This window comes from Carya illinoinensis, chromosome 11, assembly GCF_018687715.1.
Source record: "Carya illinoinensis cultivar Pawnee chromosome 11, C.illinoinensisPawnee_v1, whole genome shotgun sequence".
Lineage (NCBI taxonomy): Eukaryota > Viridiplantae > Streptophyta > Magnoliopsida > Fagales > Juglandaceae > Carya > Carya illinoinensis.
Window position 1 is genome coordinate 30,648,566 of NC_056762.1, and position 16,579 is coordinate 30,665,144.

The 16,579-nt window shown below is 35.5% G+C and overlaps 2 protein-coding genes across 2 annotated transcripts; both read right to left on the reverse strand.

The window, feature by feature from the left end:
* Window positions 1-581: 581 nt before the first annotated feature.
* Window positions 582-2,280, reverse strand: LOC122282024 (transcription factor MYB39-like). Its single transcript, XM_043093929.1, has 3 exons — window positions 1,952-2,280; window positions 1,027-1,803; window positions 582-862 (listed from the first exon to the last, which is right to left on the reverse strand). The coding sequence occupies exons 1-3, from the start codon at window positions 2,215-2,217 to the stop codon at window positions 841-843; spliced, it is 1,065 nt and encodes a 354-aa protein (XP_042949863.1). The 5' UTR covers window positions 2,218-2,280; the 3' UTR covers window positions 582-840.
* A 4,267-nt stretch (window positions 2,281-6,547) lies between these two features.
* LOC122281533 (ABC transporter B family member 2-like) lies at window positions 6,548-15,649 on the reverse strand. The gene is made up of 12 exons (XM_043093095.1): window positions 15,241-15,649; window positions 14,982-15,036; window positions 14,709-14,884; window positions 12,176-12,376; window positions 11,519-11,778; window positions 10,546-11,086; window positions 10,014-10,393; window positions 9,417-9,832; window positions 8,867-9,108; window positions 8,529-8,776; window positions 7,862-8,274; window positions 6,548-7,468 (listed from the first exon to the last, which is right to left on the reverse strand). The coding sequence occupies exons 1-12, from the start codon at window positions 15,529-15,531 to the stop codon at window positions 6,921-6,923; spliced, it is 3,771 nt and encodes a 1,256-aa protein (XP_042949029.1). The 5' UTR covers window positions 15,532-15,649; the 3' UTR covers window positions 6,548-6,920.
* Between the last annotated feature and the right edge of the window lie 930 nt (window positions 15,650-16,579).

Consider the following 16,579-nt stretch of genomic DNA (forward strand, 5'->3'; position numbering starts at 1 on the left):
TGAAATTAGAATTAATTAGCTAGCTAGGGAGCTACCTGGTACGTACAATATGATCATCATCAATGATTGATCAACACATGCAAGCAAATAATAATTAATGGAAAAATATAATGAAATCAAAATTATAATTATATATATATATATATCGACTTTCATAATATAATGGCAAAATAAACTGAAATAAAATAAAATGAATTATTCGAATATAGAGGCCGCATGTTAACGTAAGATATTGTTGCTATATATAGTCGTACGTAATATTTGCATGTTAAGGATGGTACGTGCTACCTTCACCGCTAGCTCCCAGCTATCACTCTACCGAGTTATATATAGTGTTTTTTTTATATGTAATTTTTATAAATGTTTTAAAAAAAAAATTTATAACATTATTAAAAAAATACTTACTTAATTACAAAATAAAATATATTAAAAAATTGTGATCGGTAGCTCCCAGAGCGGTGGGAATATCATTTCCCACGTGTTAAAGAAACCTGGATATAAATAGCAGTACTGCTCCTAAAAAAAAAAAAATCTATAATTAAATTTGGAACAATTTATTCAAATTAATTAAGGATTCGATATATGAGTACTGAACACTTCGCAAGAAAGAGATTTTACATGAATTGAATGTATATAGAGGCTAGCTTAACATCGTTGGCTACCCTTCATGGTCATCTGTTTATTAATTAACACATTAAATAAAAGAAACCGAAAAATACAAGAGTGTTTTGTGAATGAACTAATATGTAATATTTCATATGTTGAGCTCATGCATTGCCTGCCGGCCGGGCTGATACTTCAGTTGAAAAAAATGGTGCTAGTATACCATGACGTAATTGGCTATGTTGAAGAGAATGTTAATCTGACAAAAAAGGAAAAGATCAGATATTGAAGCATTAGCCAAACGTATCATTTAAATATATAAAGGTAAATTGGAAAATATGTATAAATAAAACTTCCAGAAAATAAATAAATGGATAAATAATGGAACAAACTAAACAAATGACTTGAGGGTGTAGAACCTACTCCAATATATCTTTCCAATAAGTTTCGCTCGTTTCATCATCCATGAGCTTGTCCCAAGCCTCAAAGATAGTACTGGAGGAAGCTGACTCGATTGAGGATTGATTTGGGTCAGTAGTCTTGCTAATTTCCATTTGGTTGACAGGGTACGTACCTGGAGATTCAGAAAGCAATGCTGGCAGCAGGTTCTGATTTTCTGTTTGATTCTCATTTAAGGTACTGCTAAAGCTGCTGTTTTTTATACCAAGAATTTCTGGGACGAATCCATCTGGAGCTCCTTCCCAAGAATTAGAAATACCTTGGCAGTTGTTGGGAGCTTTAGGGTTCTTGAGCAGTTCCGGATCAATCATATACTCTTGACCTGTCAGGAAGGGCTCCTTGTTCATGTAGAGACTGCTGGTCCCATTCAGAAGTCCTTCAAAAGGGTTGAGATTTCGGCTCCCAAACAGATGATCAGTATTATCCATATTTAGAATAGGCTTTGTATTTATAATCTGCAACAGATTTTGCAGGAGTTGGATATTTGCCAGGTGAGAGGCATGATCAGCCTGTAAATTACTAATCAGAGCATGACTGCCCCAGTTGGGAATCATTAAATTTCCAGAGTTTGCAGCACCAAGCAACTGAGAAAGATTCATAAGGTGATTGAGATCAGTTCTTGGCTTGTGGGTGGTTGGGTCGATTCCCATTCGAAGCAACTTCTTCTTTAAATGAGTGTTCCAATAGTTCTTGATCTCATTGTCTGTCCGCCCTGGAAGTTTTGTTGCAATCCTTGACCACCTGCAACAGCAATAATTACAATATTGTAGCGGTTAATTCCCTATACACACACACACACAAACATGCGCACATCATGAAAAGTGTATGTACCAAAAAATATACGAAGCTTCAATATATAAACAAAGTTTCGAATTTTAAAGGTAAGTACTTGTTTCCAAGAATCGAATGAAGGTTAATAATCTTTCGCTCTTCGTCTTCAGAGAACTCCCCTCTCTTGATATCGGGCCTAAGGTAATTTGTCCACCTTAGTCTGCAACTCTTTCCGCACCTGTTCAAGCCAGCAAGCTTGGGGAGCGTTCTCCAACTTCCATGGCCGCCATGGCTGCTAATGTAAGCAATCAGTTTTTGATCTTCCTCGGGCATCCATGGCCCCTTCTTCAAACCGTCCTCATCACAACATGGAGGTCGACCCATTAATTGTCTCGAGAAGCAAACAATAATGTTGCAAGAAATATATGAGATCTGTACGCCGTTGAGATGGAGCTAAAGGTGGTAGAATTATTGGAAATATGGGTGAAACATAGTGGTTTTTATAGGTGCAAGGGAGACAGGATTCAAAGGATGATGTCATTGTCATTCTTTGAATTTCCTACGATATTCTTAGCTTCCAAAAGCACGGCAATGAAGAGGAAGCAGCCTAACGACCATTTTGGCATTTTTCAGCGACGCGGAAGATCAATTAAAGCTCCCTCGCAAATGAATTATTGGACCAAGGTAGGATTAGGTAGTGCAAGTGTCGTTTGAATATTAGATGGTATATAATTAGAGGAATATTATATATAGTCGTAGAGTGTACAAGTATCGTATAATTGTTTTGAAAAAGAGTAAATTTTACTATTAAAAAATTAATTTTTTTCATATAAATTCAGTATTTACTCATATTTTTAAAAAATTGTGCGACACTTACATAATCCATGATTGAAAAAAAGTTAGCTCTACTTAATACTATTAAGCAGGAGAGATTTCCCAAAGCAATGATTTGATCTGTTTTGAAAGCCACCAATATTTGAATTTCCAATTAATTAGCTCTTCTCAGCATTAATAAATGCTGTGTTTCAGCTAAAAGCACACATAAAAAATAATAGAATTAGAAAAATTCTTGGTTTACAAATTGATATATAAAAACAAACTTATTGATTTGATGTAATAGTACATCAAATTATAAAATTTAATAAATCTGATGCCTCATATCACTCACAAAGTCACAAATTTACTTGATTTTTTTTTAGGGCCTAGCACTTTTTCTTTTATTAAACAGATATTCTGATATTTATTGGAATTATAAATGAGGTAATTTAAAGGATATTATAAATATATATAACTCCCATTCGGTTTGATGGATTTGAGATCATGGTTTCGAGGCTCTTTGCTAACTGGCTAATTAGTACGTACGTACCACTTTGATGTAGTTAATATTCAGGCCAAGTGTACTTATAATAAGACTATAACTCAAATCTGTCTTGAGAGAATGGTGCTTGCATTCCAAGGGCCTCCCCGATAGGTATAGTGTGGTACCATAAAAAAAGTATAAAGTTGTATACATCTTATGATAAATAAATATGCATGCAGGACTTTATGATATGTCATATCATATCATTGCCAAATATGCATAACCAATGTCTTTATTTTTTCACATATATTCATTCATTATTATTTACGTTCTCTTCAAAAAATTATTATTTACGTTGTATTTTGTACGCCTTTGGGCCGTTCTCTTAACAGTTCAAGTTTTCAGTCTTGGGCATATGGTCAAAAAAAAAAAAAAACACCACTAGACGGTGGCCGTGGTGGTGGCAAGAAGTCTCCGATGCTAAAATCGTATAGTCTTGGGGTGGAGAGTAGGAAGGTAGAGAGTTTAGTTTGTCTAAAAGGAGTCAATACGTGGGAATCACCCCCCTTTATTGTTGGTCCCTGGGATCAAATGCTCACGCCCTATGTAGAGAGTAGTGTCTCCTCCACAATTCCTTCCATCATGCTCATTTAATGCGGTTTGGCTCTATGGGAGTGTATTTAACACGACGTGGCTCTCTACCTCGTTCTATCAGGAGATGTGCACCATCAAACCTTTCAATTTTTCTCCCGTCAAATGATCAAGAGCTTCCCGTGATCTGCACCCACTTGTCCCTAAGGTTACCCAGGGTTCAGTTTCGGCAAGGGGGCTTGCTCCTCCCTCCTGCACAAGCATGGACTTCCCGCACTTTCAAGGTTATCTGCTGACTTCTGCTTGGGGCTAAGCATCCTTTAATTGAGTTGATGGACTGTCCAATGGGCCTAGGCCTCTCATGATATCGGGCTCAGATTTTGGGACTCATCCCCGGGGGAAAAACCCCTAACAAATATAAAAAAATTCTTAGATATGTATATATATATATATATATCTGAATATTGTTGCATCATCCAAAACCATTGCACGCAAGGCACGTGATCATTTGATTACTTTATGTTTATTTTATTCTTCAAAATTAATCAATAATATAATCCTTATATATATATATATATATGCATGCTTTCATCCCGTTGGTCATCATTTTTGTCATTTTCTTATATAATTTTTAAGAAAAACGAAACATATATATTATATGTATAATAATAAAACATGATATATAGCAGTCTCTCTAACTGCTCTCTTCGAACGATTCCATGCATTGCATATATATATATATATAGTTGATCACCCATTTACCAGTTATAGATTTGAGGTTAACTCAGATTCAAACATATGTAAACAAAACAATAATAAAACATGTGATAAATATAAACGCAAAATATATATACATAAAATAAGGTGTCGTCAAACTGCCAAGAAAATCTGCACATCTATCTAATTGATAGCCAGGTCTGAATGCATGCACTTCTGCCTAAAATGTGAGAGAAAAAAAATATTGTAACTTGAATTCTTTAGTATTAATTTACTATATATACATATCACTCACGGCTATATATATTATTATATGATGTCTGAGATACATATTTCTCTAGATAGCCTTAATAATACTGCAATTTTGACCGTACTAGAGATCGATTTTTTCTGTTAAGAACAGTAGTAGTCGATTTCAAAGAAATTGGGTCTTTTTCTTTTTGAATGATTATATTTTAAATAACTTTAGGGAAAAAAAAAAGAAAAAACCCATAACTTCAGGATTGTTTAGAAAATTGCAGTAGTAGTTTCAACTGAATCCCATTTTGGACTCACGGTTTTACATGAAATCGTACGTGTTTTAAACGGCCAGTACAATGACTGGGCTATCCTATTTTATAAAAGCTACATTATGTACAGCTAGAGATAATTACGGAACGTAAGTCATAACTAGCATTTTTTTCCTGATTCTGGAGGAATATATTCATCATACATGGCGTGTTGTTTGCAGCCTTCTAATGTGACTCGACCGCATAAAGTGAACTTTCTACTTTGACCAAATATGTACAAAAAATATTAGTAATAGTACCGAGGTATCTATATATATTTTTAAATATTTCTTAAAATCTTTGACATTTCCTAGAATCTCAGTTGGTTTTGACCTTATTGCAGTACTTAGCTTGATCAGGTTTTTCATCCACTGATCCACCCTTCAATTGGGGTGACATCATACCCTAGCATTCTGTCAAGGAGCGGGGGCCACGTACATGAAGGCAAGACAACAAGATACATGCCAGAGGGTTTTTCAACCTTCTTACATCATTGGCTTGATTGACAAGCATATTCCATGAAATTTTTGAATAAATCAATACTAACATTAAAGTATCGTTAGGTTGTAAATAACAATGAAACTGCTAAATTATAATATATATTGACTGTTCTGTGTTGATTTTAATTACTTATCAAACTTGGTTTCCTTGCATGAGGTTCTTCGACTGCTATGACCCTAATTTTACAGCTTTTTCTTTTTTATGTTTCTTTCGATGATAACAAGAAGAGGAGAAAAAAAGAAGTCTGAAACAAGAAACAACCAACTCTTATCCCTTTGACATCCCAGAAACTTCCTAAAAGTTAAGGATATTGTGCTAAAAAGAGAGATTTTTTGGTTCGGCCTCTTTGAATGTAAAACCTGTTCTTGTTTTTAACGGTGTTGGACATAAGATTGTAAGGTTACGTGGAAAACTGAACAAAGATACGTAGCATCCTTAATTTTTCTGTGGTATAAGGCTGGTAGTACTTATGACAGGTGTTTAAATGTTCTTTTAACTAGATTTATAAATCCAGTGAGTAAAACATTATTACTTTTTCTCTACTAAAATAATAATACGAGCATCGGATCCTGTTGTTATTTTCCAACCAAACTGTCTCAAGCACCGCCTAAAGATGTCTGGTCTCCATTAAACTAGCTCATTGTTATCAAATTTCCCATCCGAGATCATATCTGGGATTTTTCTTATAGTGAATCACCCGTCATTTTCTAATTTTACGTGGAGATACTAGCCAAAGAAACAAAAAGAGGAAAGTTGGTAAAAAGAATTATCGATAATATATATAAATGAATAAAACAAGATCTGCTTGAAGATAATGATCATAAACGTTTTTATGGCAGATCAAGTTATCGTTGAGCTGATAATGTTGGTTGTATAATTTTTTATGGCAATCCACTTGGCAAAATGCCATATGAAATCATGGTTGCTAAATGCATGATTAACGTCATGGAAAATGGTAATGGATTATGGTCAGGAGTGAACTTGAAAGTATGCATGGAAGCTTCTTACCATTCTCCCTTAATTGCTTCTTCTTCTTGACTCAACAAAATGGTGAATATTAGACATGAAGTAGTGATTGAGCTATTTTTTTAATTTTTCCGATAAACAGATAGTATATTGTGAAAGATAACATTTCTAGTACATTCAAGTGTCGAGTTCTCTTTTCTTTTCCCCTCCACTTTCAGAAAATCCAAACGAATGTCTTATTGACAAATTGAGAAGCAATAGTAAAATGGGAAATGCCACTATATATTTTTACACCATGCTCAGCTCCAACCTGTACTGGCCTTATTTTCATATGGAAATAATCACTCAAACAAGACCTTGTGTATGTTGATTTATGAAAAGGTAAAAGAATAAATACACGGGTGCAGCACCAATCGAAGAGAGCACTCTGCATCAATATTCTGGGCTATTTGGTTTCGATTTTGTTATAATTGCTGTTTCTGTTGCTGAATGTTGATCAACCTATAGTATGCTCCATTCTTGTTCTCTACAAGTGATGAATGAGTCCCTTGCTCTATTATCTTCCCATCGTGCAAAACAGATATTTGGTCTGCATTTTTTATTGTTGACAGCCTATGTGCCACCACGACTGTCGTTCGGTTCTTCATCAATCTGTCCAGTGCTAGTTGCACCACTCGCTCTGACTCCGCATCTAGAGCACTAGTGGCTTCATCTAGTAACAAGATTTCTGGGTTCTTGAGAATGGCTCGGGCAATGGCTACCCTTTGTTTCTGGCCACCAGAAAGCTGCACCCCTCTTTCACCCACTTTAGTGGAGTAGCCCTCGGGAAGTGAACTGACAAAACTATGAGCATTGGCAAGCTTAGCTGCTTCCATCACTTCGGCTTCAGAGGCTCCTTCTTTTCCATAAATAATGTTCTCATATATTGATGTAGCAAAAAGAGCTGGTTCTTGTTGGACTAGGCCAATGTGTTTCCTAAGAAATTTGAGATTGAGTTTCTTGATATCTTTCCCTGTGAAAATTTTGATGAATGATTGTTAGAAGACTATCCTACCAAAACGATGTAAATAGGAAATTCCCAGAGCAGGTACCCAAAGAAATCTATGCACAACAAAGATAAAACATAACATTTAAGCTTCAATCTAAATCCAAACAAACAACACACCTACAAAATTCGAATACAGTCAACCATCAAGGGCTGTCAAAAAAAACTATTCAAATACTCATGTGGAGTGGAATTCATTTTTAGATTTGGTTTTGAAATTATTTGGTTAGGACTTAGGAAAGGGCATGGATAGGTTTGGTAAAGAGAATTATCTTGCAGGCAGCCTAGTCCCTAATACACACACTCTGTTTTCTGCCTATATACACTGCTGTCTTTCCATATATTTTACAGAAAACTTACCATCTATCATCACTTTGCCAGCCACTGGAACGTAAAATCGCAGTATAAGAGAGATGACAGAGCTTTTTCCTGAACCACTTTGCCCCACTACTGCCATACTCTGCCCCGATCGAACTTTCAAATTGAAGTCCTTAAAAATGAGGACTTCTGGTCTTGATGGGTAACTGAACTGGATGCCCTTTAGCTCAATTGTTCCCTCCACTGTCATCAACTCTTCTCCATCATCACCCCTTACCTCTGTCTTTCTGTCCACCACTTCAAAAACTGATGCCACCATTTGGTTCCCTTTCAAGAGGTCTGGGGCCATAGCCAACATCTCCCCCATAGCTAATGCCGTTACAATCAGGACCATAAATGATTTCATGACAGATTTGAAGCTAGCAAGTTCCTTATCCATCAAAACAGAACCGTACCTGAACCAATCAGACAAAAACCAAGCCATACATAGTAAGGCTCATGCAACAACAAAACTACTAGTCTGGGATTTCTTCTTTCTTAGTTCTTGACACCCAGAGTAATTCATATGGCTTGAGGTCTTGTTAGAGACCTTAACGAGCATCAAATACATGCAAGAAAATGTTGAAACATACTGACCGAACAATGTTCTTTTGTCCGACAAACATCTTTAATAGCAAATGTGAAAAAGGATGAAGATAAAGCCACATACCATAAGGCCAAGCCATAGGATGAGAAGATGAAGAACTGGCATATCCCATAGAATAGGCCTGCAATCTGACCACGAACAAATGAACGCCTAGATGGCTCAACAAGTTCACGAGCATAAAGGTCAAGGATCTTCTCTTCAGCGCAAAATGCAGCAACAGTTCGGACATTACTCACTGCCTCCCCAGCCAGCATGTTAGCTTTCAGATAGGCTTTGCTCAAGTTTCCACCATAGCCTTTCATGAATAGTTTCTGGAACAACGGGTAATAGTTTCTAAGGATGCTTTTCATAAACTGAACACTGAACAAAATGAAAATGGGACTAAAAAGCTTAAAGGAAACCTCGCTGATGTGACCACTAATGATCAATGGGTATGTGGCAACGACAACAATTGTGATCCTCCAGTTCAAGGTGAAAGCAATGATAAATGAGCCTACAACCAATCCTACGTTCTGTAAAAGAATTGTAGTGCGATCAACAACTATTGTTCGTAACAGAGTGGCATCACTTTCTAGACGCGATGAAAGCATAGAACTTGTGTTGTTCATGTCATCAAACCATCCAATCTCATTCCTCAAAATGGCTGCAATAAGGTACCAGGGGAAGTTAAGTAGACGGGGGAAAAGACCATTGAATTCTAAATCTTGATGTAACAACAGTTTAAGTAGTAGAAGGCAAAAAATACCAATGATCCCACTGTCATATCAGAAAATTCAATATATACAGATACATGGATTCATCATCGTAAAGCAAATGTTGAACCTTCAAATAAAAAACCTTAGCCGCTTAACCTTGAAAAGATCCTATTGTTGCAGTTACTGGAAGGACACAATAAATGCATCCACTCACTATGGAAAGAGAAGGGACAACAGTGGTATGATCAAAACTTACCCGAAAACATCTTCTCTCGCACACGAAGAGTGAGTCGCTCTCCCATGATTCCAAAACAGAGATGCTCAGTTGCATGAACAATGACGGTTAAAACTGCACCCCCACAGAACAAGAATGCAATTTTCTTGACCTCATGACGTGTTGTATCCCAATCCATGTAATATGCTACAAGTGCTTGAGACACCCCAAGAGCAAAAAGGGGCATCTGAGCTCCAGCAATAAACGCACACATGGTGCCAATTGCCCCATAAACCCAGTCTGGCCCGATCATGGAATACAGCCTTCTGGTGGAAACACGTTTTGGCTTTACAGTCTCACCCCCATCAGCACCAATGCGGCTAACAGATTCTTTATCAGAACGAAAACTAGCACCAAAGCTTGTTGTGGTGCGAGACAGTTCCCGTGAATACTTTATGCTATAAATGAATTTATTGTAAAAGACTGTCATTGGCAGGTTTGATAATTCTACATCAAATACAAAACACAAAATATTCGTAGCATTTTCCATTTTGGTAATATGGAGCAACATGTTCTTGGAATTTTAGTATTTTAATCTGACAGACAAAGTTGCCATAGTATTATCAGTGTATGAAGTACCTTGGTGGCCGTCCCAAGTTAGGACCCACAGAGGGATAGCGTTGCAGAGAACCTGCCTCTTGGAGTTGAACTACGGATGCATATGCACTGTTAGGGTTTGAAATTAGCTCCTCATGGTTTCCAGTTTCTACTATATTCCCATCTTGTACAACGGCAATCACATCTGCATTTCTAATGGTGGAAAGCCGATGGGCTACCACTACCGTTGTTCGTCCGACCATGACACGATCAAGTGCCTCCTGCACACTTTTTTCAGACTCAGCATCCAGTGCACTTGTAGCTTCATCCAGTAAAAGGATGGATGGATTCTTGAGAATTGCTCGTGCTATTGCAATCCTTTGCTTTTGTCCACCTGATAGTTGTATTCCTCTCTCACCAACCTGCAAAAAAAGTCATTTGCATTTTATTAAGCCATTAGATGTTAGTATAGTTATTACTTTCTTATTTTTCTTCAATTAGTGTGCATCATCTATTGAATGAATTATGCATTTTTCAGCTAGTCTAAGAAGCAATGAAACAAGTGAATATAGACCTGAGTCTCGAATCTTTCTGGGAGATTGTTTATGAAAGAGAGAGCCTCTGAAAGTTTAGCTGCACGTGTAATCTCTTCAAGGGTGGCATCATCTTTTCCATAGAGGATGTTCTCCCTAATGCTTGTAGCAAAAAGGGCAGGCTCCTGATTTACTAAGCCAATTTGCTGCCTCAGCCACTTGAGGTGAAGATTTCTGATGTCATGCCCATCTAATAGTATCTCTCCAGAAAAGGGCTCATAGAAACGTTCAATCAAAGATATAACTGTGCTCTTTCCAGATCCACTTCCTCCCACAAGGGCTAAAATCTTACCAGAAGGGATATTGAGGCACAGCTTATCGAAGATAAGTACATCAGGACGAGATGGGTAGCTAAAAGAAACATTCTTAAACTGAATATGGCCCTCGAGTTTGTCCATCTTTTTACCAGTTGCAGAACTTTTCTTGCTGAATGTGTCTCTTTCTATCATTTCAAATATGGGATACGCAGCTGCCTTAGCTCGGACAAAAGCAGTGATGTCTGGTGCTGCCAGCCCCAGTGACCTGAGCAATGTAGAAGTATATAATGTGTTGTTGTTTCATGGAATTTGAAAGAAACTTGGATAAGAAACTAAATAATTATCATCACGCAATCAAACCAACAAGTTTCAAATACTATGGGGAAAGACTTTTTCAAATTAATTTGTGCAATAAAGTGGAATCAATAGGAATTCGGTGTCCATTGAATATCATGTGAGCCAGATGATGGGGAAACTCCATTAATAGCTACTATTGTTAGCTAGAGGATCTCAAGCACTTAATCACACCAAACATCTTTTGTTTCATACAAGAAATTGATACACAAAATGGCTCTAATTTAAACTCAAACCTAATGTGAATGAGAGAAACACGATATTGTTGATCAAAATGCTATGTGAAACACGGGAAGAATTTAATTCATGGAATTCGAGTAAAGCGAGAAAAGGAAGGACTTACAGGCCAGCAATAACAACATTGAGCATGGTGGTGAAGGATTCCCCACCATTTGAGATGTTCTTGTGAACAACAATACTAGTGAACCAAACAAGCAAGGCCCATGATAGGAAAAGGACACAGTGCATGGAGCCTAGTCCTAGCCCTTTAGCTAATCCTGTTTTTTTACCATACTCGTATGTATTCTTCAGAGCAGTCATATATGACCTCACTGCTTTCTCTTCTCCTGCAAATGCGTGGACTGTTCTAACATTTCCAATAACCTAAGAGTCACAAAACATCAGAAAGAGATGAGAATTTTCCAATTGAATATTTTTCATAGAAAATGATTTGTACAATTTTAGAGTTTACAAACTCTGTGCAGTTCCTTTGAAAAAAAGTAGGGCACGCACGGGACTGGTATGAAAAAATACATCAGTGGACCTCACTTTTTTCAAAGATACTGCATGGAACTTGCACACCCTTCGATTGTTTTTAACTCCACTTTTTTCATACAATTGTTAGAAACTAAAACAAACCATCAAAGAGTCCTACTTTTTTTTACAGCTTTTGACCATTAAAATATGTCCCACTAAATAAATTAAGCTATCATTTAAAAAAAAAAACACATATTTTATGATTTATCAAATAATGTAATTCTGAAAGAGTGACTGAACTGACCTCTTCTGCAATCTCCCCGGCCTTGACATAGGATTTTCTCACTCTGGCAATGAGGCCAGTTGCCACCCAAGCATAAAGGCCACCAGCAAGAGCAATTAAGGGGACTATAGACAGTGTTACCAGAGAGATTTGCCAGACTCTAGCAAACCCAATGATGAAGCCTGATAAAAACCTGCTAATGTAGTGTATGAAGTTCCCCACCTGCAGCACCCAAAACCCTTTTGTTTTGAGTTGCAAACATTTTTCCAGCTCAAACGAGTGTTAAAAATGTGAACTTTAAATATATTTTCCAAAAAGATGAACAACAGTACCTATGAAAGGTACTGAAATGAGAACAGGCTTCAATTGAATTGGGGCCGCAATAAATTTCGATCTAATTAATTTAAAGCAGTTTGGTGCACCCACCATGCATGACTTTCATTAGTATTCATTGTTGATTTCTCACAGCTGTTAAGAAGAATACCTCGAATATTCTTAAAATTTAAGAACGACGGAGCCATGGAATTAAGGACAAACATGGACAACATTATGACTGCGGCAAAGTGATCTGACTTGGGTCCGTTCCTATATATATATTATATATACACAGACTTAAAGATTTACAGCTTGAATACGTGAAGTTTTCTTCCAGGTCATGCTCCCATTCTCTGGAGTTTAGGAACCACTCTGCTTGCTATTGAGTTTATATTACTGGATGAGCAATGCTGCATATAGTCGTGAAATTATAAACATCGCGTAATTGTTTTGAAAAAGAGTGGGGTCCACGAATAAAAAGTTAGTTTTTTTTTCATGTGGGTTCTATATTAATTCATTATTTTCAAAACGACTGCACGTCGCTTGCACAACCACGATTACAAATATCATTTCTCTACTAAGATACTATATAAGACTGCCCAGATCTTTACTTTAATTAGTACGTAAAATGACGCACATAATATTTATATATATATATATATTCAAGCTTTTATAAAATCTAACATTGCACCCAATAAATTTTTTAGATCGACCCTCTAGACAATCTTAATATTAATGTGATTCGTTAGATTGTAAAATTATTTTTATTATGAAATAGATATAACGTATCAGATAAAACTATATCAATTTGTAAAATTATTTTTATGTGATTCATTTATGATGTAGCAGTACTCTTTAAATATATTCTAAAAAAAAATGAATATGGCAATAATATTTTCTCCCAACGGCCAGATCATGTGAGGTCATTTAATATTAGAATGAGCAATTAGGCACACCGGAAAGCACATGGAATATTGTCCATTCAAAAAGAATTAAAAAAAAAAAAAAAGGGATCTCACACAGGAAAAAGGAGGTGGGTTTAAGGCCATCTCTTTCTTTCAACAACCTAATTAAATTAAAGGAAAAGGATGAATAGAGGTATTATTATTATTATTATTATTATTATTATTATTATTATTTTGGCTTTTACAGCTGGAAAAAAACAAGCAAAAAAAGTGTTTTTGAAACTAAAAACTGCAACAAGTTACAAACCCAACTAACTTATAAATGCCACTTGTGACTGCATTTACTTCAAATTGCAAAGACAACAAAAAATTAAATAATAATAATAATTACAGTCAGGTCTGGTGCCCTTTCTATATATACATACTGGAGTATTAATTGTTATGTTGTCTTTATTTAATCCATTAATTAAAATCTTCTTCCAATTTCAGATTAATATTTTATAAAAAAATAAAATATATTAATTTCTTGTATTATTTCTATGAAAAAAGGAGGAGGGATATAATATATCTCAGTCCATTGAGTTATTAGGAAGTAGCAAAAAATAAATACTCGTCGCACCTTTCAGTAAAAGTCCATAAAGGCCATTGAAGTTAGAAGAAACTAGTACCTACTAGGGCGGGTGTAGAGAGGGTAGAGAGGGGATTCATTCCCACTATACTTAAAAGACCAATTAAGGACAAATACCAAGAGGTTGGGTGTAGAGGATATTATTCTTCGACTCTTAAAATTATGATAAATTCTATTTATATGTGTGTGCATATCTATTAATGTACGGCGTAAAATGAAAAAAATATCATTTTAAAAAGTATATTATTATAATTTTAAAAATAATTTAAAAATAATTATATAAGTTTACATGAGCGGGACCAGGGACGGGGACGGGAGTATAGACTCTAAAATTATTATTGAGAGAGAAATGAGACGGGAATAGGATATAGAGCAATATTATGTTGCACATTCTGATTATTCCTACTTTGGTAGCTCATAATTAATGAACATTATGCACTCTTTAAATGTCACACGGACTTGTCAACAGATCCAGGGCCAAGCATCTACATATGGTATCGACTTTTATCTGGGGGCCAGGGATAATTAAAGAGCTTGTATATACATTAATACATGATTAATCTAGGCTTAAGAGATCATAATTATTGATAATCAGGGACTAGGGGTACTTAGAGGAGGTTGGGTTAATGCTAGATAGGGGACCCAAAAAAAATATTAAAAAAAAAAAAAGGAATTGCAAGAAATTAATTTATAAAGAAATCCAAACCTTCTCAGAAATAGCATCTTGAACAACAATGATGTCAGTGGTAATTGCAGCTATCACCTCTCCGGTGGAAGATTCAGTGTCAAAGACACTAATATCTTGATTTAACATGGACCTCAAATATGCCATCCGCATCTTTGCCGCTTGCCTTTCCCCAGTATGCATCCAACAAGCCACCTCTGTAATTTTTTGCATAATTACCCACATCATGTGATGATCGAGGAGTAAGAAGAGCAATATATAATTAATGCTCCAGAAATTAAAGTGTTTGTTTACCTGTCCATGAGGAAAACAGTATAGCTATACTGAGATACACAAAATCCAGTGAATACTGCACACAGAACATTGAATAAAAATATGTCAGTAATTTGCAGTACTTCTCCATCTCACTGAAAGGAATTAATGAAAGCTCCAAAATAATGAAGTCATTTCACTAGTAATTAAGGAAAATGAATCCCGGAAAAGATGAACAAACGTAGTTTGAAATTGGCATATGAGTATATATATGTGTGTGTGTGTGTGTGTGTGTTTATACCTTGGCAACTTTGTGGGAAGCTTCTTTGGGGAAGAGATAAGCCATCCCAATAACATTAATCAACTTCCCGAAGAAAATAAAGAAAACAGGTACCGAAGCGCCATGAACACATGCACCAACTGATCCGATGGCCATCAGGATGTAATCATAAAAGTCGGCAAAGGTAAATAGTTTGAGGAGTGGAACCGTGCGCTGCTTCTTTTCCTCATCTCCTTTGATCTTCTTCTTCTTCTTTTCCTTCATAATATCATTGGCATCAGGTTTACCGGAAAATGAACCTGGGTCTGCCATATTTTTGGCCCCCAAGGAGTGGACAAGAAGGTTAAGGGTTTATGATAGAAAAGAGTGAGTTGAGAAAGTATGCTGCATTTGGAAAGAAGAGAAGCTAATTTTTAAAGACCAAGAATAATAAGATGACAAGGATGGGGTGGTGGGGAGTTGGATATAAGCCATGGAACATTAAATTACAACAGAAAGGAACAAGTGCTTGGAAAAAGAAGTGAGGAGAAAACAGTTGGATAGGTGGCTCATTTAAGGAACCTAAAAATAAAACAAGAGAGAGAAGAGAATATATTCTTCAAACATTTTATGTGCAGTCACTTTTGTGAACTCTTTTGTATATTCCTGTAATATGATTAGTTGTGTATTAAAAAAAATAAATCCAGCCAATCATATTAATGGAGTGTGTAAAGAGTACGTAAAAATAATTATATGTAGTATTTCTCTATATTCTTAGATGCCCGAGATGGGTCATGGCATAGTTAAGGGTGCATTTGAGTCGAATTCGAACGACTTAATTAGCCTCGTTTGAAAATTAATTCAAAATCTAATCTGAGCAAACATAGCTCATATTACTCTCCGAATCTCTAAATTATAGAAAAATCACCTTAACTTTTTTATAAAATAAGCACTTCATCCAATTCCTAATTTAATGTATAGGTTTAGGATGTGAACAGTGACTACTTATATTTGAAAATTTACTATTCATCCCTTAAATCAGATTTTATATATATTTTATATAAAATAGTTAAAGATGTAGAAATAATAGAAAAATATTATTTTAATAGAATAGGAAATGAGATATATGAGATTTTTTTAAAGATGAATAAAATTTAAGAGAATCAACTTGATCTTTAAGTATGTTATTTTTTTTTTGTTTAAAAAATAAATAATATATAAATAAACAACTAAATATAAATTAAATGAATAGAGATTATAATTTTCATTGATTTATCAATCTAAAATCAAAATTAAACTAATATAATATTACAATTTATACTTATAATTATATTTATAGCAAATAAGTACGTGTCATGTATATATATGTGTGTGTGTACAT